General features: G+C 39.9%; 1 protein-coding gene across 2 annotated transcripts in view; it reads right to left on the reverse strand.

Moving 5' to 3' along the window:
* The window catches only part of Ect2 (epithelial cell transforming 2), a 52,916-nt gene extending 32,803 nt beyond the window's left edge, over positions 1-20,113 (reverse strand). Inside the window, exons 1-14 of one of the 2 annotated variants that reach the window (XM_032897363.1) lie at positions 19,965-20,109; positions 19,336-19,415; positions 19,138-19,230; positions 18,041-18,223; positions 15,114-15,203; positions 14,087-14,194; positions 10,320-10,393; positions 8,740-8,870; positions 8,262-8,377; positions 7,975-8,037; positions 7,117-7,339; positions 5,547-5,683; positions 2,133-2,252; positions 425-493 (exon numbers count right to left, since the gene is read on the reverse strand). In XM_032897363.1, the coding sequence (XP_032753254.1) occupies positions 425-493; positions 2,133-2,252; positions 5,547-5,683; positions 7,117-7,339; positions 7,975-8,037; positions 8,262-8,377; positions 8,740-8,870; positions 10,320-10,393; positions 14,087-14,194; positions 15,114-15,203; positions 18,041-18,223; positions 19,138-19,230; positions 19,336-19,415; positions 19,965-20,094 (1,617 nt within the window). In that variant the 5' untranslated portion in view covers positions 20,095-20,109. Of the gene's footprint in view, positions 1-424; positions 494-2,132; positions 2,253-5,546; positions 5,684-7,116; positions 7,340-7,974; positions 8,038-8,261; positions 8,378-8,739; positions 8,871-10,319; positions 10,394-14,086; positions 14,195-15,113; positions 15,204-18,040; positions 18,224-19,137; positions 19,231-19,335; positions 19,416-19,964 lie in introns of both variants that reach the window. The other variant, XM_032897365.1, reaches the window with a different exon arrangement.
* Between the last annotated feature and the right edge of the window lie 1,174 nt (positions 20,114-21,287).

A 21,287-nucleotide genomic window follows, 5' to 3' on the forward strand; every position in this document is an offset into this window, starting at 1 on the left:
ACTCTTAGTAATTCTCCTGCCTCAGCCTCCAAGTATTACAGATATAGGTCACACAACCTAGCACAGAGTGATTTATTTACTAAATGTAAGTGTCATGGACTCTATAGGCTTTTGTTAGGAATTACAAACACGTAAATGTGTATATATAAATATATACAGGTTTTAAAATTATAATATTTATATGATTATATATATATATATGAGAAACCATTTAGGATGGCAGATAACTTTACGCAAATGTCACTATGCAACTGTGTTCTGAAGATGATCTTGTGCTCAGCTGGGGATATTAGAAGCATGTTTGAAAAGTTGAGAGCAATCCTAGCAGATTTGATGATCATGGGAAACAGCATTTTCCCTTTTCCTTCCCTGTCAGTCCTTAATGAGATACCATTTAAATGTGAACTCTAAAACAAACACTTACATATTTAAGAAAGATGTCACCAATACTTCTGCTCTCATCCCAGTTAGCAATAAGGTCTTCAAGATCATCCTGAAAAAGAAAAAAAAAAAAAATCAAACATTTAAACCCAATAGCTCCTTACACATCTAACAACACTTATGACATCTTCTGCTGGGAAAAAAATTCACCTTATGCAATACCATAATGTTATGTGTGAACTTCTTATCACAACAAAGAATTAAATTTTTATCTTCCAAGACAACAGCGTTTGGATTAAGGAAGAAAATATAAATAGCACTGTCAAGACAGACCAATCTTAATTTCCCAATATGAATGATAGATCGATGTTTTATCTTACCAGCTATAAACGTTGATTGGCCTTATTAATTATGAAAAGGCTACTTTTAATCCTGCTGCTGTAGCAACTAATTTAACACAAGTCATTAAAAATTATAACCTGCAGCAGGGTCAAGCAAATTTTACTAAAAGGAACAGATGGTAAATCTTCCAAAGCCATATGTCGTCTGTCATTAGTATTCAACTCTACAGAACAGAAACAACCATACAAAGTATCAAATGGAGAGAGGAGAGACTGGAACCCTAAGTCCTAAATGGGATGCCTTTACCAAACCTCCCCCCTCATGGCTCAGAGATCTATGTGGAAGAGAAGGCAGAAATACTGTAAGAGCCATCTTAGATGAGCCCAAAAGAATACACATAGAATTGCAGACACCATCAAACTGAGAACATATAAGCTCAGAGACTGTGGCAGCGTACACAATACTGCACATGTCTAAGCCAGACAGAGCCCAAGCACTGAGAAGGGGAAAGAGACTTAAGTAAATCCTACCCTAACAAACAAGTTATTAGGAACTGATACTCCTGGGAAACAGAGAATTGGTTTTCTCAATGGAGTGTCACTGGGTTTATTTAGCAACCACACTCCAGAACCCAAATGGTCAACCCAAAATGAGATCCATGTTTTTTTCTTTTTTCTGGGCTCTTTTGTCTTGCTTTGGTATATTTCTTGTCTTGTTGATTTTTTTTGTCTGTCTTTTGTTTTTACTTGGCTTGTTATTTTTTTTTTTTTTTTAAAGAGACAAGGAACATGAAGTTGGGTGATGGGGAGGTGAGGAACCCTCTGGGAGAAGGAGGAAGGGGAAAGAGTGTGATCAAAACAGAATGTATGAGAAAAGGAAAGTCTGACAGGCATGGGCTCTGCTATCAGACTTCACTGAGACAGCTAGATGCAGCCTACAAACCATAATTTGCTAGTCCCTAGTTCACAGAATTCCTCAGTCATCCCAAAACACAAAATATTCACAAAAACTTGAATGGGCTGAAGAAACGGCTCAGGGATCAAGAGCACTTCAGTTCATTCAGAGAACCCAAGTGCAATTTCCAGCACCCACAACTGTTAATTCCAATTATAAAGGATGCAATGCCAACCTCTGCCCTCTACGGGTACCAAGCACTCATGTGGTGTGCATACAAAGATGTAAGCCATATTCATACACATACAGTGCCAGATTTTTTTATGACGATATTTACCATATTTAAGCCTACTCAGCAAGGAGGACCACCACTGAGCGCAAAGGCAGGATACATTGTAAGATATAAGTTTTACATACAATACTGATCTACTTAGCTAGGTTGAAATGCCTGAAATGGTACAATAAATATACACAACCTGCAAAAAGAATGTTATTGGCCTTTAATGCAAATTTACCTTTATCTTCATATGTACGTCAAAGATGTCTGGGATGCTCCCAAAAATAGTCTTGATTTCCTCGGGTGCAAGAATAGGCCCACCCCGTTGTCCTTCTTCTTCTAAGGGTACCTGAAATAACTAAATGGGGGAAATCTAGATTAAGCAAACTGTGAGAAAAAAGGCTAAAAATATAAATAACTATGATAAACAGTGATGTCAACATCAGAAAAAGTCAACGAAAGTAGCTTCCTAAATTTGACAATCTTTTCTTATAACATTTTCTTGTTGGTTCATATATTGATATACTTTGTGCGTACGCACATACAAGGTTGGGGAAGTTGGCAGAAGGGGCACATAAATTAAGTCACATAGGGGTTGGGGATTTAGCTAAGTGGTAGAGCGCTTGCCTAGGGAGCACAAGGCCCTGGGTTCGGTCCCCAACTCCGGGAAAAAAAAAAAAGAAAAAGAAAAGAAGAAATTAAGTCACACAGTCACAGATGGAAACACTCAACACAGAACAATGAAATTATCTTAATAGTTGATCTAGCTGTTCCAAGACAAACCAATCAAAATTCTAGGACTTTATATAGAGAAAGTCTGATTCTAGAAATATCTGAAAAAATACACAATTATTTCATAATAAAAAACAACAATATTCAAGCTGGTATGGTACAGTATAACTAAATCCAAGCAATGGAAACTGGTGCAATTTATATAAATAGAAAACCACATTAACGGGGTTGGGGATTTAGCTCAGTGGTAGAGCGCTTGCCTAGGAAGGCAGGGAAGGCCATGGGGTTCGGGTCCCCAGCTCTGGGGGGGGGGACACGACCATTAACAATCCCAACATACAGGAAGGAAGCAGGAAGAGCTGGAGTTCAAGGTCATCCAGCATTGTATACCAACACTGAGGCCAGCCTGGGTTACATTAGATCCTGTCTGACAGCGGGGTTGGGGATTTGGCTCAGTGGTAGAGCGCTTACCTAGATCCTGTCTGACAAAGCCAAAAGAAAAACGAAACAACCAACCAACCAAAATCCCAAGCAAAGCTAAGTAAAATTGTAACCACTCAAAGATGCTCTTCCAGCAAGTGGCATTAGGATATCATTTGTTATACCCACAAATGGACATCAGCCTGAATAGAAACCTGTCTGCAAAAATTAACTCAAAACAATTCACAGGAAAATAAAATCTAAGTTCATGAATTGCTAAAGATAACATGGTTTAGTTTTAAGTAGAATCTTTAGACATGACCTCAAAACTGTGGACTAGAATAAAAACAAAAAAATAGTCATTTAATAATTGAAATTTTTTCTAATGAGATATTTAGCAATTTTCTTATTTATATACAATTTTAAAAAAATTTAAAAATCACATACTTGACGAAGGACTAAAACTCAAAATCCCATACAAAGAACTCTCAAAACTCAGGAAGGAGATGTCACAACCTAAAAACCCTGATAGTTCTCTGTGCACTAACATGTGTTTCAGCAAGGGCAGAGAGAAGCTAAAAAGAATCAAATGCTGGAGCTCAAACAGCCTAGATAGCCAAATTGTCAGAAGGGCAGAGGGAAGAGAAAGGAGGGGAAGGAGGAAGAAGCTATAGGCACACTCTAGATGATTCTGAAGGAACCCAGGCCTCAGCGGGTGCACACCAGGATTCCACTTATGTGATACCCTTAAGAAAGACAACCAGGGAGATGTGAGAGGACAGAACAGTTCTGACTGCAGACTACAGTCATGAAAATCCCATTGAGAACAAATAAATATTTAAAGGTACTAGTCAAGTAACAGTAAGAAAAACCAATTGTCCGTTCGGTTCTTAACACATAGACTATGACAACAGCACAGAAGACAGAGGGAGTACATCTAAGTTTCAGAGCGGTCAGATGGCTGAGCAGGTAAGATGCTTAACCACCAAGCCTGACAACCTCCACCTAGAGAATTCACATGGAGGTGGGAGACGCCCAACCCTTCAAAGTTCTCTTCTGACCTCTGTCGGTGCACTTGCACTCATAGCAATCCAACTGCCGTAGCCTCCAAGGAACTGGCCTACTCGCATGAATCAACAGGCCCAGTTAACTGACACTTTTTAATTACACATGTGAAATTATTAGATTGGAGGCACGTTTCATGCCATGTTGCTTACATACACTCAGAAAAGGTTCTAAAGGACGGTGTCCTCTATTTATGACAGTTCTTTCTTTCCTTCCTCCTATAGCCAGGGTGTTAATTATGGACTGAACGCAGTGAGGCCTGTGTTAGACTACAGCTGGGCATGAGCAAATCTTAGGCTAAGACCATTCTCTTTAAGATAGCTTTTAGGACTTCTGTTTCTTTTTTTTTTTTTTTTTTTTTGGGGGGGGGGGGGGGGGGGGACACAACTTCAAAATAACTTAATTATAATTTGTCCACCTAGATCAGACAAATACCCAAAATCTGCTTCTCTCTTTTGCGGAGGAGAAGTTCTTATTTCAGTAGTCCAGCCTTGCCTAGAATTCGTGTTCCTCCTACCTTAGCCTACCGAGTATTGGGATTTCAGGTATGGACTACTATGACCAGTTGTGGCTTAGTAGATAAAGTTCACACTGATTACAAAAATTGGGGTCAAAGTGTGAATTGTGTTTTAGAAAAGATGGTCGCCGGTATATTGACATAGTTGCTCAGTCTGGTAGAGCTCTTTCGCCATGGGCCACCTGGCCAACTGCTTTGGAGGAACTGGCGTTGAACTCCTGGAAGACTTAGCACAAGACTTCGGTGTTTATGCTTATAAAGCAGTATCTTAACAATGTAGAAGTCAGGCTAGAGACACAGCTCAGTGGTTAAGAGCACTGACTGCTCTTCCAGAGGTCCTGAGTTCAATTCTCAGCAACCACATGGTGGCTCACAACCATCTGTAATGGGATCTGACGCCCTCTTCTTCAGTGTATGACACTCACCTTTACAAGGATCTTTAGGCACCAAGTGCCTGGGAGTAACTAACAAAAGACCCTACAGAGCCACAAGGTTACACAGAGTCCATGTTACAGAAAAAGCACTTCTAGAGACAAGTGCATGGCAGCTCCTGACTGGCACTCCTCTCAATAAACACTGCAGTTAAGGACTATTATTTCCAAAAAAAAAAAAATTAATGCAATCCTACTTGGTTTGGTCTTTTAGGTCATCCTCCTGTGGCAATGGTACACACATCTATGGAGTACTCAGGAAGCAGAGGAAGAAAGTCAGTTTAGTCTGAGGCCAGACTACACTATGCGTTAAGAACCAGCACAGCCAGAAATAATAGCAAGATTGATATCAACCCCATATCCACCACTACCACCCAAAAATAAACCCGATATTCTTTAAAAGAACAAAACAAAGGTCATAGAAAGGAAGACCAGGAGGGAGAGCGTTTGAAACAACAGGCATCACTCTCCAGCCATGCATACGCACTTGAATGATGGTGGCCAGTATATTGACATAGTTGCTCTCAGTCTGGTAGAGCTCTTTCGCCACCTGCCACCTGGCCGACTGCTTTGGAGGAACTGGAGTTGAACTCCTGGAAGACTTAGCACAAGACTTCGGTGTTTCTGGAAAAGAGGAAGGATTCAATTGGAAGGCAGATCTAAACATTATACAGACATTTTAAGGCACCACCAAAGAGATTTCTGTTAAAGTAAAACTTCTTCTTGGGATAAGGACAGAAAAATGCAATGACCAAAAAGGTCATGGATTCAGAGCACGGAGCAATGGGAGTCCACTCACCTGGCACATGTGAAGGTTTAGTTTCAACCCCAAACCAATTAAACAGCTTGCAGACATTTTACTAGTAAATGGCCTGTACTCTCCAGATTTACCCAGGCCATTACATTGAGGAAGTCCCCTCAATGAGAAGAAACTAAGTGGTGAAAACAGGGACCCAGATTGGATCCTAAACTAAAATACTTAAGAGTTTCCTGTTGTTCAGGTGAGAGAAGGATTATAAATCAGGGCACGATTATGACAATTAGAAAAATCTAAACTACTACAAAGTGCTTCATGCTATTAACATTATAACAGTTTGTTTTAACTGTTACATGGCTATTTAAGGATGTCTCCAAAGTAGCTATGGCAGTGCACATCTATAATCTCATTATTCAGGATGCTGAAGGGAAGCCATGAGTTCAAGGACACCCTGGCCACACAGTGATATTTCCCTTCCCAACTCAAAGCACAAGCTGATAATGTAGAGTAAGGGCACCTCCCTAGCAGGTGTGACAATTAGTACAGAATACTATGAAGTCAGAGTCCTTTATTTTCTGTATCTTAAATCTAGAAAATACTATTTATATATTTACAAATGAAAGAAATGCTGGTAATCATAATTGAATAGTCTCTTCCTATTCAAACACAAAGTGACATCACCTTCCTGACTTCTCTACCTACTCATTCTCTCACTTTCTCCAGGACTTCTTTTAACTGTTTAGTATTAAAACTAACACAAGTGTGTGGGTGCATGCCCATAAGCCAGCGCTTGAGGAACAGGGTCATCAGCAGTTTAAGACCAACCTCAGCTACATGAGACCTTGTCTCAAAAAGAAAAACAAGTATCTGTCACTCTTTAGCCATTGCCCTGAACAAATCCTAACTCCCGTGCTCTGAAGTTCAGTGGCCTGTAAGACAGACACCACATTTTACAAACACACAAAAGCACACAGTAAACAATCACCCAACAAAAGCATTTCTGTGCACAGTTGACTGTTTTGCAGGATTTGTTTTTCTTCTCTGGGTTTCTATTGTTTTGGCTTTGTTTTGAGGCTGACTCTCCTATTGGCCAGACTGCCTCAAACTCCCCTTCTGGGCTCCACATGCCCAGTCCTGGAATCACAGCAGTCTATCACTTCAGCCAGCTTCAAGTGTTCTGTTCCCCAACTAGAGCAGGGATACTAGAGAAAAGCTTTCCCGCCCACTCGCTGGAGCAGGGGTCTATTCTTAGACATGGCAGCACGTGCCATCTTCAGATCAGTGAAACGTGAATGACTACCTCCATAGTGAATGCTGGAGTCCGGTGTGTTGGAGATATCCAGGAGCGAGCCGATAGAAAGGGAATGCTCTGCTGAGGGCCGCTTGCGCGGAGGGAAAGGAGAGAGGTCGGTCTCCCTGGAGAGCTGAGCCAGGCTTTCTTTCAACCTCCGTCTTTTGCGGTTGCTGTTTGGAGTACTCAGAGACAGCAGAGACACGGATTTCTTGAGCTCAGGAGTATTAGCCTGAAGTCAAAAGCACAAAAGTGTTTCATTTTACTATGATGGTTCTAACAAACAGGAACATGGAAAATACATCTCTACATCTCAACTGGCAAAACCCCGAGTTTTTATACTAATCCTTACAATCTTACGGTCTTCTAGATAATTCAGAAGCTTCATTAAAAAAAAAAAAAAAAGTGGTGAGGACAGCACACCATAGGTGGCAACCTAACCCCATTTTGTTCATGCGCCTTCTCCACTGAATAACTGTCCTTCAGCTTGTATTTTTTCTAGCTACTCTTTCTAGAACATGGACTGAGAAAGGATGAGCCACACTTCTTTTCCTTGTGTCTGGAGAATACAGCAGTGAGGGAACTGAAGACTTCAATATTTCCTGGAAAACATCCCAAGTTCAAACAAGAGTTTGAAGAGCTCTCACTGCATCTAAAGCACATTTAAACATTAAAGAACTTGAAATCAAGAATCTAAATATATCTCTCTATATATAGATCTGTATAAATAATAAATATATTTTTTTCAATTATTTCTTCTAAACACCTAGATAATACTAATCACTCCATGCTTTCTAAATGCTCTGGATAAACGATAGTATCAATTCTGCCCAAATTCACAGAACCAAGAGCAAAACCACACCTTACCTTTTCATACAAATACATAGTTTCACCAGCCCGAGCATCCATCTGAATGCTTCCCCAGAACCACTAAAAGAGAGAAAAATATTTTAATTAAGATTTTAAATTGAAGGGGTTGGGGATTTAGCTCAGTGGTAGAGCGCTTGCCTAGGAAGCACAAGGTCCTGGGTTCGGTCCCCAGCTCCGAAAAAAAAGAACCCAAAAAAAAAAAAAAAAGATTTTAAATTGACCTTAGCAGAGAAGCCAAACTATTGTTAAAGCTAACTAATTTTCTTCATTCTGGAGTTACTTGCCTCTTGCTTGACCACAAAAAGTTTCTTTGAAGGTTCAAATGGAAGTTCCTTTACTGTGTTCTCATCAACAATAAGGTGGGTGCACCTTTCATCCCCAACTGGTAAATAGGTACCTCCTAAAAAGAACAGGAACACACATCAGTCAAATAACTGTTCTCCAAGTCTCCATCTCTAAAGCAGCTACTTATTATCAAGTGGTTAGTTATATGAATCAGTTGTTTCTAACAAAGACTTAAAGGGTTTGTTTTGCTCAGTTCAGGGTGCAGTCCACTGATGACAGGTAACCCACGGCAGGAAAAGCACAAGGTAACTCTGGTCATACCACAATAAGCAGAGAAATAAATGCAGGCATTCAGCTCACTTCCGTCTTTGTGTGCACAGAATGGTACCACGCACGTTTAGGGTGGGTCTAGAAACTCCCTCCAGATATGCTCAGGAGGTGCTCAATATCAGTCACCACATCATCGTGTTACCTGACCTTGCATTTCAGTCATTTCTTCCATACTGTGTTTCTCTTCATCTGAAAATCCCAGAAAACTTAAAATGCAATCTTGGAATGGAGGAACTTTAAATTCATTTCTAAAGTCATCATCTGCTGCACAGAAACACCTAAAAACAAAATGTGCACTTCTAAAACCAGCTTAAATCCCATCAGCTAGGCAAATTAGTTTGTGAAATCTCGGTAATTCTCAAGGTTGGTTTTGGTTGTCTGCTTTGTTTAGTTTAATAAAAGAGGAGTGTCGTCTGGGATGCTGCTTAGTAGAAGTTGAAATGAACATGTATAGGCCTGGGAGTCATTGAATCTGACAAAACAACCACAGACAACCTTGACATCATTCAAATCCTAGCTAGGCTTTTGAAATTCTGTAGTACAGACATTCTTCAATTTCATGAAATTTTACATAATGCTGAAGTACCACAGCAGACAACGTGTGACTGGAAGGTTAGCAAGAAAAGATAATAAATTTTAAATACCAGCTTAAATGTATCTAAACATAAAGTAGAAAAAAACATACTGGAGGGCTGGAGAGATGGCTCTGCGATTAAGAGCACTGGCTGCTCTTCCAGAGGTTCTGAGTTCAATTCCCAGCAACCACATAGTGGCTCACAGCCATCCATAAAAGGATCTGACACCCTCTTCTGGTGTGTCTGAAAATGGTGACAGTATACTCATATACATAAAATAAATAATAAAAAAACATAATCCAAATACCTGAAAGCATTAAGCTTTTATATAATAAATTTTAGAACATTTCTGATAATGGAAAAATGTATTGGTATGTGTGCACATGGGTGCTACAGTGTAAACATGGAATTCAGCGAACAATGCCCACAAGTCTAACCTCCCCTCGTGTGAGCCCTGGGAATCAAACATCAGCCATCAGGCTCGATAGCAAGTACCCAGCAAAGCATCTGGAAGGCAAAGGTACTTGCTGTCAATTCCATACAACCTAAGGTAAATCCTACAATGCATATACAGTAAATGGAGAATACAGTCCAGTCACCCTCTGACCTCCAAATCCATGCTGCAGCATGCATGCCCACATAGACAATCATGCATACACAAGGTTTTTATTTCTGAGAAATGATTTTATAAAGTAAAACCCAATGATACCAAATTTTAATTGTTTCAAAACCTGTCTTATTTAATTATTATATATTATAAATTATTTGTCTTATAACCTGTCTTATTACCTAAGCTGTTCAATACTATTTACAAATTTAGTTTTGTTAGCTTTATCTTTAAAACAAATGTTAACCACACTTTAAAAACTAAAAACAGTATGTTGGGCTCAGTAGTTAAAAACCCTGGCTGCTATTCCAGGGTCCCAGGTTTGATTCCCAACACCCACAGGGTGACTCCAGTTCCAGGGGATTTGATGCCTTCCACCTTCTGGCTTCCCCAGACATTGGATACATTTGGTACTAAAATATTCATTCAAGTACGTGTACACACACACACACACACACACACACCCAAAAAAAACCAAGTATTTTAAAAAAAGGAAAATAGCATGTTGCATTCACACAGTAAACAATGGATTCCTAAGCACTTACTGCTCATTGCGTCTTTCCCATGCTTCATAAATCCATTCTGGCCTCATAATTGGAGTACCCAGGCTCACAGCAACCTAAGAATATTAACACCAATTACAATGGGTTTTCATCTTAAAAAGTAGAATTCAAGGAAGTGCTTCTAAAGAATCATGTATAAAATTACTAGCAGAATTTTACATTATATTTTGTTAAAGTTATGGTGACTTTAAAATAAGTTCCATGATACCTTAACTCTTTTATTCTATTTTCTATCATTATTAGTTCTTTGATTTCTCCTTATGTTCTGTTCATGCATTGGAAGTACTGGCTGAAACAGGATTACAGAAGAAAACAAGTAATGACTGTGGGGCAGTGGACTGGGCCAGGAAACTTGGTAAGGTTGAGCAGATTGGAAGCCCCAGAGCCTCTGAGAGGAACCATCTGAGAGGCCGGTAGGAGCTTCACCTGCTTCCGACCAGGCTCCTGTCACATGACCACACTCAGTCCACAGAAACCTGACCTGAGGTTATATACATCAGAACAGAGTTCTCATGCTAATGAGGTATCTAGATGGACCCTGAGAGTAGGCCAATAAACTTCCCTTCCCGGATAATCCTCCCTGCAAAGGGCATTTAATCTCTGGTCTGCCTAGAGGAGGTGGTATTCCATTTTCCACAATAAACAATCGATAAACAATTTGGAAGCATCTCTCATCAAGAATGACCATGGGGAACATGGGAGAAAGCCTTTGTCTACAGAGCCTCACCATCTAATTCTCCACAGAAGGCTCCTGTGCTCCAGGACTCACCGCCACTGAGCTAAACCGGAGTTCCCCTTCCCCAGGGCCCCGGCCTCCACAGGCTGCTCCTCGACTTCCAGATGCATCTGGATGTCCAGGAGTCTAAGAAACCCTGGCCCCAGCCTCAAGGCAGGACCGTGGACTCCCACCCTCAGTTCCCAGCTCCTCTGTGCAGGGAAGCACAGCTGTGGCCTCTCACACATAGGCTGTGCTTCCCACCCTGAGAGGTCTACTGGAGCTTCTGGGGCAAAACCACCAGAAATCAAAAGGAGAAATCAAAGAGCTAAAGTCACTAAAATCAGAGGATAGGAGTATGTTTTCAGGGAAGGTCTAAAGTGAAGAGAACCAATAACCTCTACCAGCAGTTCTCAGCCTCAGGTGGAGCAGGAGCAGGAGGAGGAGCATGGCCATGACACTGTAGCTAGCACCAGTCTCTGACCTTGATACCACTAAGGCAAATATGAAGACACTACGTGTGATCTTGTAGTTATCAAGAAAATCTTGCTGTGTTTCTTAACGTAGAATGATGCCTTTTATTTTTTTTTTTTTACGATATTCCAATCTTGACACAAGGGCAATATAATATATATTAGGTTTTATCAGTAATGCACTTATTACTTAGAGTATTTACAGAATGGACAATGAAAAGCTTCCTTTCCACTTACACCTAAAACTGACCTGCAAATGAATGACCTTTACCCACACAAGTGTTTGAACCTTGAAGATTTTGATACTGTGTATAGAAGTATATTTGGGGTGGAGGTAAGTTGTCATAACTATGATAATACTGGACTGTTTGACACTTAATATACAAGTAAAGACAAATAAGATATTTCTAAGTTACTTATTAGTATGACATTTATAAAAACAGAAAACAAGTGTTTATCTGGGGCATAAGGAGTAGCCCTTAAGAACTGAAACAAAAGGTTCAATAGAAGGACTGTCAGAACACTTGCACCATAAAGTAGATGTGATAATAGCAACGAACTGGGAACATAGAACGACTGAAACAGTAGCTTTTAATGATATTTACCATAGTAAACAACTGTAAAGTCTACTAGTAACACTGACCACTATTACTTCCTATGTACATAGGAATGAATAAGGTAAATGAATTTAATTTCCAAATGTACCTATGATGGTTCCATCCTAGCAGGCAGGCAGGCAGGCAGGCAGGCAGGCAGGCAGGCAGGCAGGCAGGCAGGCACGCGCGCACACACACACACACACACGCGCGCACACACACACACACACACGCACACACGCGCACACGCGCACACGCGCACACGCGCACACGCGCACACGCGCACACGCGCGCGCACACATCACATCTAACTGATGATGTTCTCAACCTGTGGGTCACAACCACTTTGGGGGTTGCATATCAGCTATTGTGCATATCCGATATTTACATTACGATTCATAACAGTAACAAAATTATAGTTATGAAGTATAATTTTATGGTTTGGGAGTCACCACAAGATGAGGAACTATATTATAAAAAAAGGTCACACCATTAGGAAGGTTGAGAATCACAATTCTGTGAGTTTTCTTCTGGTCTCCAAATGTTCAACATTATACACACACACATAAAAAAATTAGGGGAAATTTCTTACATAAACACACTGAGAATGTGACAATGGATGTGAAACTTCTGTTAAGATAATTCAACTAGGGTAAGTGACATAAATCAGTGGTTAAGAAGTCACCATGCGGTTGGGGATTTAGCTCAGTGGTAGAGCGCTTGCCTAGCAAACGCAAGGCCCTGGGTTCGGTCCCCAGCTCCGAAAAAAAGAAAAAAAAACAAAAAAACAAAAAAACAAAAAACAAAAAACTTAAAAGAAGTCACCATGCAGTTGCCAGGGCCCATGGAGTAGAGAAAGCCTGTCCCTGCATGTTGTCTTCTGACTACATACGGGCCACGGCACAAGCACACACCCACACGCAAACACACACAGACAAAATAAATCAAATGCACAACCCAACTCTAGCTCACAATAGACTGCTACCCTAGTAAGTTTCAGCTTACACAGTGGCCCCGCACAGTCATCCCAGCACTGGGAGGCTGAGCAAGAGGTCATGAGTCTGCATCTAGACTGGGCTACATGGATGGGCATGGCAGTGCCACCTGTGATCCCACATTTGAGAAGCAGTAGGGCTCTCTCTCTGAGTTTCAGGGCACCCTGGCCTATCCACTGAATTCTAAGACAGCCAGGGTTACAAAAATAGAGACCCTTTCACAAACAAAAACCAAACAACAAAAAAAAGACCCTCTCAAGAGAAAAATATTGTCTCCTTTAAAAATTCTTTTGAAGAAAATATATAGATAGTTTACACATTCTGAGACACAGGCGTGTTTTATAAGAGGGCTATGTTTTATAAAGCCAACAGTGAAATATCCATTCTCACAGTCCTTGACCTAGTTGTCACTGCTGGTCACACAGCCTTTACTAGCAATACCACCTTCCCAACCACCCCTCACAATCACACCACCTAACTTCAGTCTTACTCCAGGTTCTGTTTTTGAGATGGGGACTTACATAAGACAGGCTAACCTCAAACATCTGCAGGCAAAGACAGTATTAACTGCTTCTCCTGTCCCTGCTTTCTACATGCTGGGATTATGCTTCTGCACTATCAGGACAGGCAGGCAGTGCTATGGACTGAGAATCCTCCATGCGTGCCAAGCACACGCACTCTGAAGCTAAGCTATGTCACAGAGCCTTTACTGACATTCCAAAGGCAAACCTCCACCTGATCCTCAAAAATGGTAGAACAGAAGAGTGACATTATTAACCCCAAACCAGGCATGGTAGTCATGCCTATGAAGGAGTTGGGCAGCAGAAACAAGACACTAATGAGCTCAAGGCTAGCCTGGCCTACACAATCATTTCTAGATTATTCTGGACTATAGTATACGACCATGTGAAAAATAAACATTACAGAGCAATACTATACCGAAAAAAACAAAAGTAGTAAGCTTACATACCCTAAACTTTTCTCCTTGCGTACAATTTGCCACCAGATGTGTTACTTTGGAATTGCATTCTTTTCGAATAACTCCACCCATATGATGAACCAATGTCACCAATTTGACCTCAAAAGAAAAATTAAACAAAACTGATTTTAATTCATTTGAACATTTATACTAATAACTCATTTAACTTTACAAAACTTAAAAAAAAACTTTTAAAGCAGTAGTTTATTATTGCTAGTTAAATCTATAAACAATACAGAATTAAGTTAATAGACAACCAACTCTAATAACTGCCCAAATACAGACTTATTATTTTCATTTATTCACTTTCTTTCTTTCTTTTTATTTTTTAAACAATATTGGGAATTGAAGCCAAGGCTGTATACCCAACAAACAAATATATCGATTTCTTTTTTTACAGTTTATCCTTCTTTATGTGTCTGTGGGTATGCACATACACAATTAGGTCCCCAGAGCTGGTATTACAGGCAGCTGTGAGAATGGACACAGCTGCTGTGCTGGGAACCAAAGTTTTGCCCTCTGAAGACCAGCAAGTGCTTTTAACCACTGAGCCATCTCTCCAGCCACAAAATATTGAGTTTCAATATCAGGCTATAGAACATCAATATTCTTCCCACAAAATTATAGCAATACTTACTAGTTCCAACGTAGGACATATTATGAACCAAAAAAAGGTTCTAAGACTTATTTATGATGGTAAAAATACTTTAAAGCTTAGTTTGTAAACCAATATTCATTTTTTGTAACAAAAAAACCCAACCAATGTAACTAATAATTAACAAGAGAATAAAACAGTTCTGATAGTTATTAATTCACAGGCCTACTGTCACTTACAAAACAGTCTGTTTTTTTTTTTTTTTTTAACTTACAAATTTCTTTAAAACTTAGAATCTCATAGTCATAGCATTTTTCCTTCAAGACTTTAAATGCAGGCATGACACCAAGGAGAAATAAATTTAAAAATGCAGTTTTACTCTGTCCTACTAGGACAGTGTCCATACAGTCATCTCATACTCACGAGCTCCTCCTTCTTCCTGAATCCAGTGAAGCAGAGCACCAGATTCAGCATGCTCGTGCAGTACAGCGGCCGGCAGGAGAACGGCAAGGGCTAGAGGACACAATTGCAAACCTGTGAGCTTCCTTTTCAGTTAGGATTAGAAAATATTCCTGAAGCTTAAAGATTTCACTATTTGCTAATTAACTTTTCAATATCCAAGGTGTACACATAATTTTGTGCTTTATATATGTTGTTAAATTTTATTTTATAATATCTTACTAATAAGGTCTTGGCCAGTATTCATGATGGATATTGGTCTGCAGGTATCTTTCTTTAATATATCTTTGCCTGGTTTTGATGTTGGGACAAAAATTATGACCACAGAGAAATACCTTTGTGAACTCAATTCATCTCACAAATAAAACACATGATTTCATTAACAAAATAGTCCATTATTTGGCAGATTCCACCACTCATTTTTGACAAATACTCATGACAATTAGGAGGGATCAGTAACTTTTTAGGTCTTGATGTTTTTATTTTAAAATATTTTTTCTAATTTGTATTTTATGTGTATGTATGTGTTGCCTGAATATATCTGTGTACCATATACATGCGTGACATTCACAAATTGCTTGGAACTAGAGTTGCAGATGGCTGCGAGCCACCTTGAGGTCCTGGGTACTGAACCTAGGCCTCTGGTAGAGCAACAAATGCTCATACCCACTGAGCCCTCTCACAGACCCATTTCTTTTTCAGCCATATCAGATAGAGATGGAAAACTTGCACTTGCATCATGCTAAAGTTTAAGAATTGAACACTTCCCCTCAAGGAGGAAGATCAACCGAAGGATACCATTCTCAAAACTTCTGCTTATTAGACTATAGAGAAAAGCATGAATCTAAGATCACTAGGATTGTGTAGAGTCACCATGTGGCATGGTGGCTTCTGACAATGCTTGGGAATCCATAGCCCTACTAGAATGGAGCACTCTTTTGGAACTTACCAAGGTCATGGCATAGGCGCCACTTTGCCCACCTACCCTGAGATGGTTAGTGCTAATGAGGGAAGATTCGTTCAAGCTCAAAGTATCAGTTCATGGTCTCTATATATTCATTAAAGTGGTAGTTTGTTTTATGAGTGTGTAGCATGGGCCCAGAATCCACCCATTTCAGTGGTGCATCATGTAGAAATTAGTCCTTAAGAAAAATTGATAAGACAGGAAGTAATATTTGTATCCACTTCAGTGCCTCAGTGTGTCAGCTGAGGATTTTAGTCCTCACGTGAGGGTTTGTGGGGGTGAGGGTGAGGGAGAATGGACTTTATACATATTCATGGTGGCCTTGGTTGTAGTCATGGGAGGCTGGGAAGATTTGTCAAGAGTAACATGGCCCTTTCCTTGAGGTAATGAGTCAAGAGGGACAAATGAGTCCCTCAGATATATACATTTGAAATGAGTCCAGAGACAATCATCCATTGTCATTATAATGACAGCCAGAGACTGACATTTTGAAAGTTAAAGATTTTTTCATGGAGTAGTACAGAGCGTGTATAAGCTCAGCCTTTTAGTTATGTGACCACTTAGCTTCCCTACACCTGCTACCAATGGAATCCAGGGGCAAAATAGGCCAAGATGACTATGTAGCCACTGGTAGTCTGGAAAGCTATGTAAAAGAGTTTGTGTTTGAGGCCACAATATACAAATATTTGAGCTTCAATCATGGTTCCCAGATTTCTTCTGGATTTGAGAGTCAAATGAACACTTTACCTCAACCAAACCTACTTCTTATGGGTTTCTGGAACCATCCTCTGGTCCTGTTTCACCCCTTTGTGAATCCAGCCCCAAGGGCCAATAGCCAAAGGTCTGAAGACCCATGTGTGGATTGCTCCATGACCAGGTAGAAAGCAATACAACTGAATTCACCGGGTCAGAATATAACCTCACAGGTTTTTTTGTTTGCTTTTCTTTTTTTCTTTTTTGGGTTTACTCAGAAACCACATATGACATGCAACCTTCTAATGCTCAGCAAAGCTCCTCCCCAAACTTGCCTTAATAGATTTTGCATGCTTAATAAATTTTATAAATATATTACGTATGGCTGGTGCATGCATGCAACTATCCATAGATATTGGTTAGCTCACCCACAGATCAAGAACACAGAAGGTATCGGATGTGTAGAGAATTTACTAGGGAGGCTCCCATGTCAGGAAGTCAGGGAGCAGGGAGGGATAGCCCTCAGGGCCAGATACAGAGTGATCAGAATGAAACAGAGAAGGCAGGAGGGAAACTGGCTGGAGCTGTCTTGCTGCCCAGCCCCTGGGGAGCATCAGACTGAGGACAGCCATCAGAAGAGTATTTGCTTCCTGGAAGTGGCATCCCTCAGTGCCATGTCACCTCAGTCCTCACTGGAGAACAACTGGTAGAGATTAAGTATGGGGTGGCTGGGGGTTTTCTCTCTCTGTAGCCTGAGATCTGAGGGACTCTGAATGCTATAGACACAGAAACTAAGGATCTGCATCACAGACAGAACAAGCAGGACCAAAAAAGAGAGATTTATAGTGTTGGCAGTGGTCTCTGTGGGAGGGAGTGTGAGCTCACAGGGAGGTCACCTGCTGCACTCTCTTTTCTCAACATTTCTAGATTTTAGTACACACACACACACACACACACACACACACACACAGAGTTAGAAAAAAGCTAAAATTCTAATTAAAATCTTACGATAATAGATATGATACCAGTTTCAAGTGGAAAAAAGGTTTATGTGTACACCTTGGAAGGCAAGCCTCATGGCACGAGCCACCATACCCAGCAACGAATTATTCTTATTCAAAGTGCCACACACATTCAACAATTAACAGCATTTTCTAATTTTCTAATTTTTCTAACTTTCAAAGAATACATTAATAAAGATGTATTCTTGAGCTGATAAACGTGTATTTCTTACCTCTCCCATTTGTGCACAGTTGAGTATAACTGGTGGTCCAACAATCCTACAATCAGCCTTGTATAAGTCATTGAAGACAGACTTCTGGAAGTCAGTAACTACAAATATATTCTCAAATTCTGGGGAATCCAAACTTCCAAATTCTTCCATTGAATCCATCTTTACACAGGGCACTTTAATCTCCTGGATTTTTTTCATAGTTATTACAAATAAAAATAATTCATGGGTTATACAAAATAATATTTGACTCCCTAAAACTGCACCTGTATTTTTGGACATCTTTTTTTAGAAAATTTAACTCTTCAGGTCTACAATTACCAACACAACACATAACAGTGTAGAACCATATTTCTCTACTTTATATGTCACATATCCTCATACACACCTAGACCTTACTGTGAGGACATAAACATAGGCTCTACGCCTCTGTGGTCTATAAGCCACCTCACTAGCACGCATACTAGGTTCCATGTACTAGAACACCAGGTAATGTCCTCTCTGGTGGTAATGGGGATTGAACCTAGAACACAAAGCATGCTCGGCAAGCACTCTACCTGCCCCTGAGCTACCGTGCCAGCCTTTGTACTTTTTGTTTGTTTTTTGAGGCAAAGTTTTGGCATTGCCCAGACCAGCCTTCAACCCTCAGCAATCCTTCTGGCCTCAGCTTGCTGAGTGATAAGGCATGAGCCACTAGACCACACCTTTAAAAAAGTGTAAATGCATGTATTGTGATATATACATGCATTAGGTATATATCCACCAATTTTATTCTGATAACTACTGCTTATTGTTATACAGTAGAAAATAGCAAAAATGTAAACTAAATATAAAACTAATGGGGAAAAGTACATATAAGAAAACCACCAGATCTTTGTACTCACTACATCCTTTTCTTAAATAACAAAGTCTCTAAAATTTGAATTTCTAATAGATGTCATAATTTTGGGGTTCAAAACAACTTATTCTAAATTAAGTTACTTCCAACATTTCTAATTCAGAGTGCACAATACACTTCGTGCCTGATTCCAGTCACCAGAGTGAAGTAATTCAACCGAGGGAAGTGAAGCATGCCACATGCAATGAGATGCTTGACCTACCATATTAATAATACTTTTTATTAACTTTTCATCCGATTTCCCAGGACAACTTTCTTTTATCTTTATAACAGGGACTTCCATTATCTTAACAGTCTGTAGAAAAGAGACTTAAGTTTAAGATTAAGAAAGGTAGGAAAGTATTTACAAAGCTGGGTGAAGAATCTCTTTAGAAAGGAACTACAAGCCTAAACTCCTTACCTTTAAGGCCTTTAGGAGCTCCTCTTGTTTCCCAGCTTCCTGGACCACTACCACTCTTGCTTCCACCTGAGGCATTTCTTCTATTAACAGGCAAAATGTCCCAATGTGGTTATAAGGTACCAACAGCACAATCAGTCCCTAGGCCCTCTTTCTAGTCAGAAAGTCTATGTCTGAGGAGAGCAGAATATTCCCAGAAGTTGAAATAACCTAATTCTGAATTTCCTACAAAAATATTTGACCATATATCACTTTTAAAAAGTAATATGTACATTGTAGCAAAAAGCATACAACACCAAAGAAACAATGCTCTCTAAAGAAGCATTATGCAGCATGACCCTCCTTAAAGTACATGGAACTTTAGAAGAAAACATTACAAAGCAGTAAACCACAAGCAGCTCCTCACTTAAGCATGAATAAACTCCAGCTTAACAATGTTCTAGCAAGACTGCCTCAATACAAAGAAAGCAGTGTCAACACTAAGACACTCCTTTTTCAAAGTAGGGAAACATTAACCAAATAATGGACGGAGAATATAGACATAGAGCCCTAATTAATACAAAAAAACTCAGTAGTAAGTACTTTATGATTTAATTACCAAATGTGTTTTTAAAAGCTGGTACTAGGCTTACCGTCAACATTTGAAGTAGACACCATGCACAAGTTTTCCTTGGATGTTTCTGTAACTTTAGAATCAAAAACTGAAGTGTCTGCCAAGCTAGTTATCTCAGTAGGAGATGGTAACACACTGTCGTCCGCCATTGTTTGAACTTTATGAAGGCTGCAACAGTAAAACTTGAAATGTGAATACATGAGACAAACAGGGTCACTGACCTTCCTAATGCTTCAAACCTCCCCAACTGTAAATTTACTTCATTGCTACTTCATAATTTTGCTATCGTTATGAATCATATTATAAATATCTGATATGCAGGATGACCGAAGGGATGAAGACCCACAGACTGCCAGCCACTGACTTAGCCACTGTACTTGGGATCTAGAAATGTGTAAGCTGGGCCCAGGAGGTAAGGTAGGTAGATGGTCATGCTTGCAATCTCAGCACACAGGAGGTGGAGGTACAAAGATCAGGAGTTGGAAGACATCCCTGGAAACACGAATTCAATGCAAATGTGTGGTACAAGAGAGCCTGTCTCAAAACCTCCATGAGCCTAAGTTTTCTTTCCTATAAAACTGCTCTGGCATCATTTATAGAAATACAATGAAAAATAGGAAAGTGTATAAAAAGAACCCAGAAAACTCCAGCAAATATTTTACCTCTTTCTTCTACATCTATCTTCAACCCATTTCTCCTACAAAATGTCTACACAACATCTCCCTACTAATAATCCCAGCTTTACTGTTCACCTCATCCTCCCTACTCAAAACTCCTGCCAGTCTCAAATCAAGGTACTCCAGTGTCAAATTCTGTCTATGCACCAGCAATGAGTCTCTGAACAGTTTTCAAGGCCAAATGGCAGTGCTCTTTATAACTGCATGTATTCCATGGAGATCAGCTCTAAGGGCATGCCAACTTCAATCACCACTCTTGACTCAACCAACCCTTATGTGGATTCTCAGAATCTTTCATGGGTCATTGGACAGCTTACATATTACTGGCATTTTTATTTTAATTCCCAAACATCTCCAAACTTGACAAGACAAACATTAGTACCATTATACATCTGGACTGTGAAAGAAAACTTTTAGACTTCTAGGACCTCAGACCTGGAAAGTTAGGCAAGCAAGGAGCAAAGTCTAAAGTGTGGAGCTTGAGTTTGTGGTTAACTCAGTGTAAGTGCTTGCCTGGCATGCTGAAGGCCCTGGGTTTTGTACCTAACTGGACTGGGGAGTAAATACCTTAAAAATCAAACAAATATAACCAACAGTCTCACCTTTACCTCAGAGCTTAATCTGACTTTATTCGACAGTGTATGATCCACTTTTCCCTAGTTTAG

The sequence above is a fragment of the Rattus rattus genome, chromosome 3 (assembly GCF_011064425.1).
Source record: "Rattus rattus isolate New Zealand chromosome 3, Rrattus_CSIRO_v1, whole genome shotgun sequence".
NCBI lineage: Eukaryota > Metazoa > Chordata > Mammalia > Rodentia > Muridae > Rattus > Rattus rattus.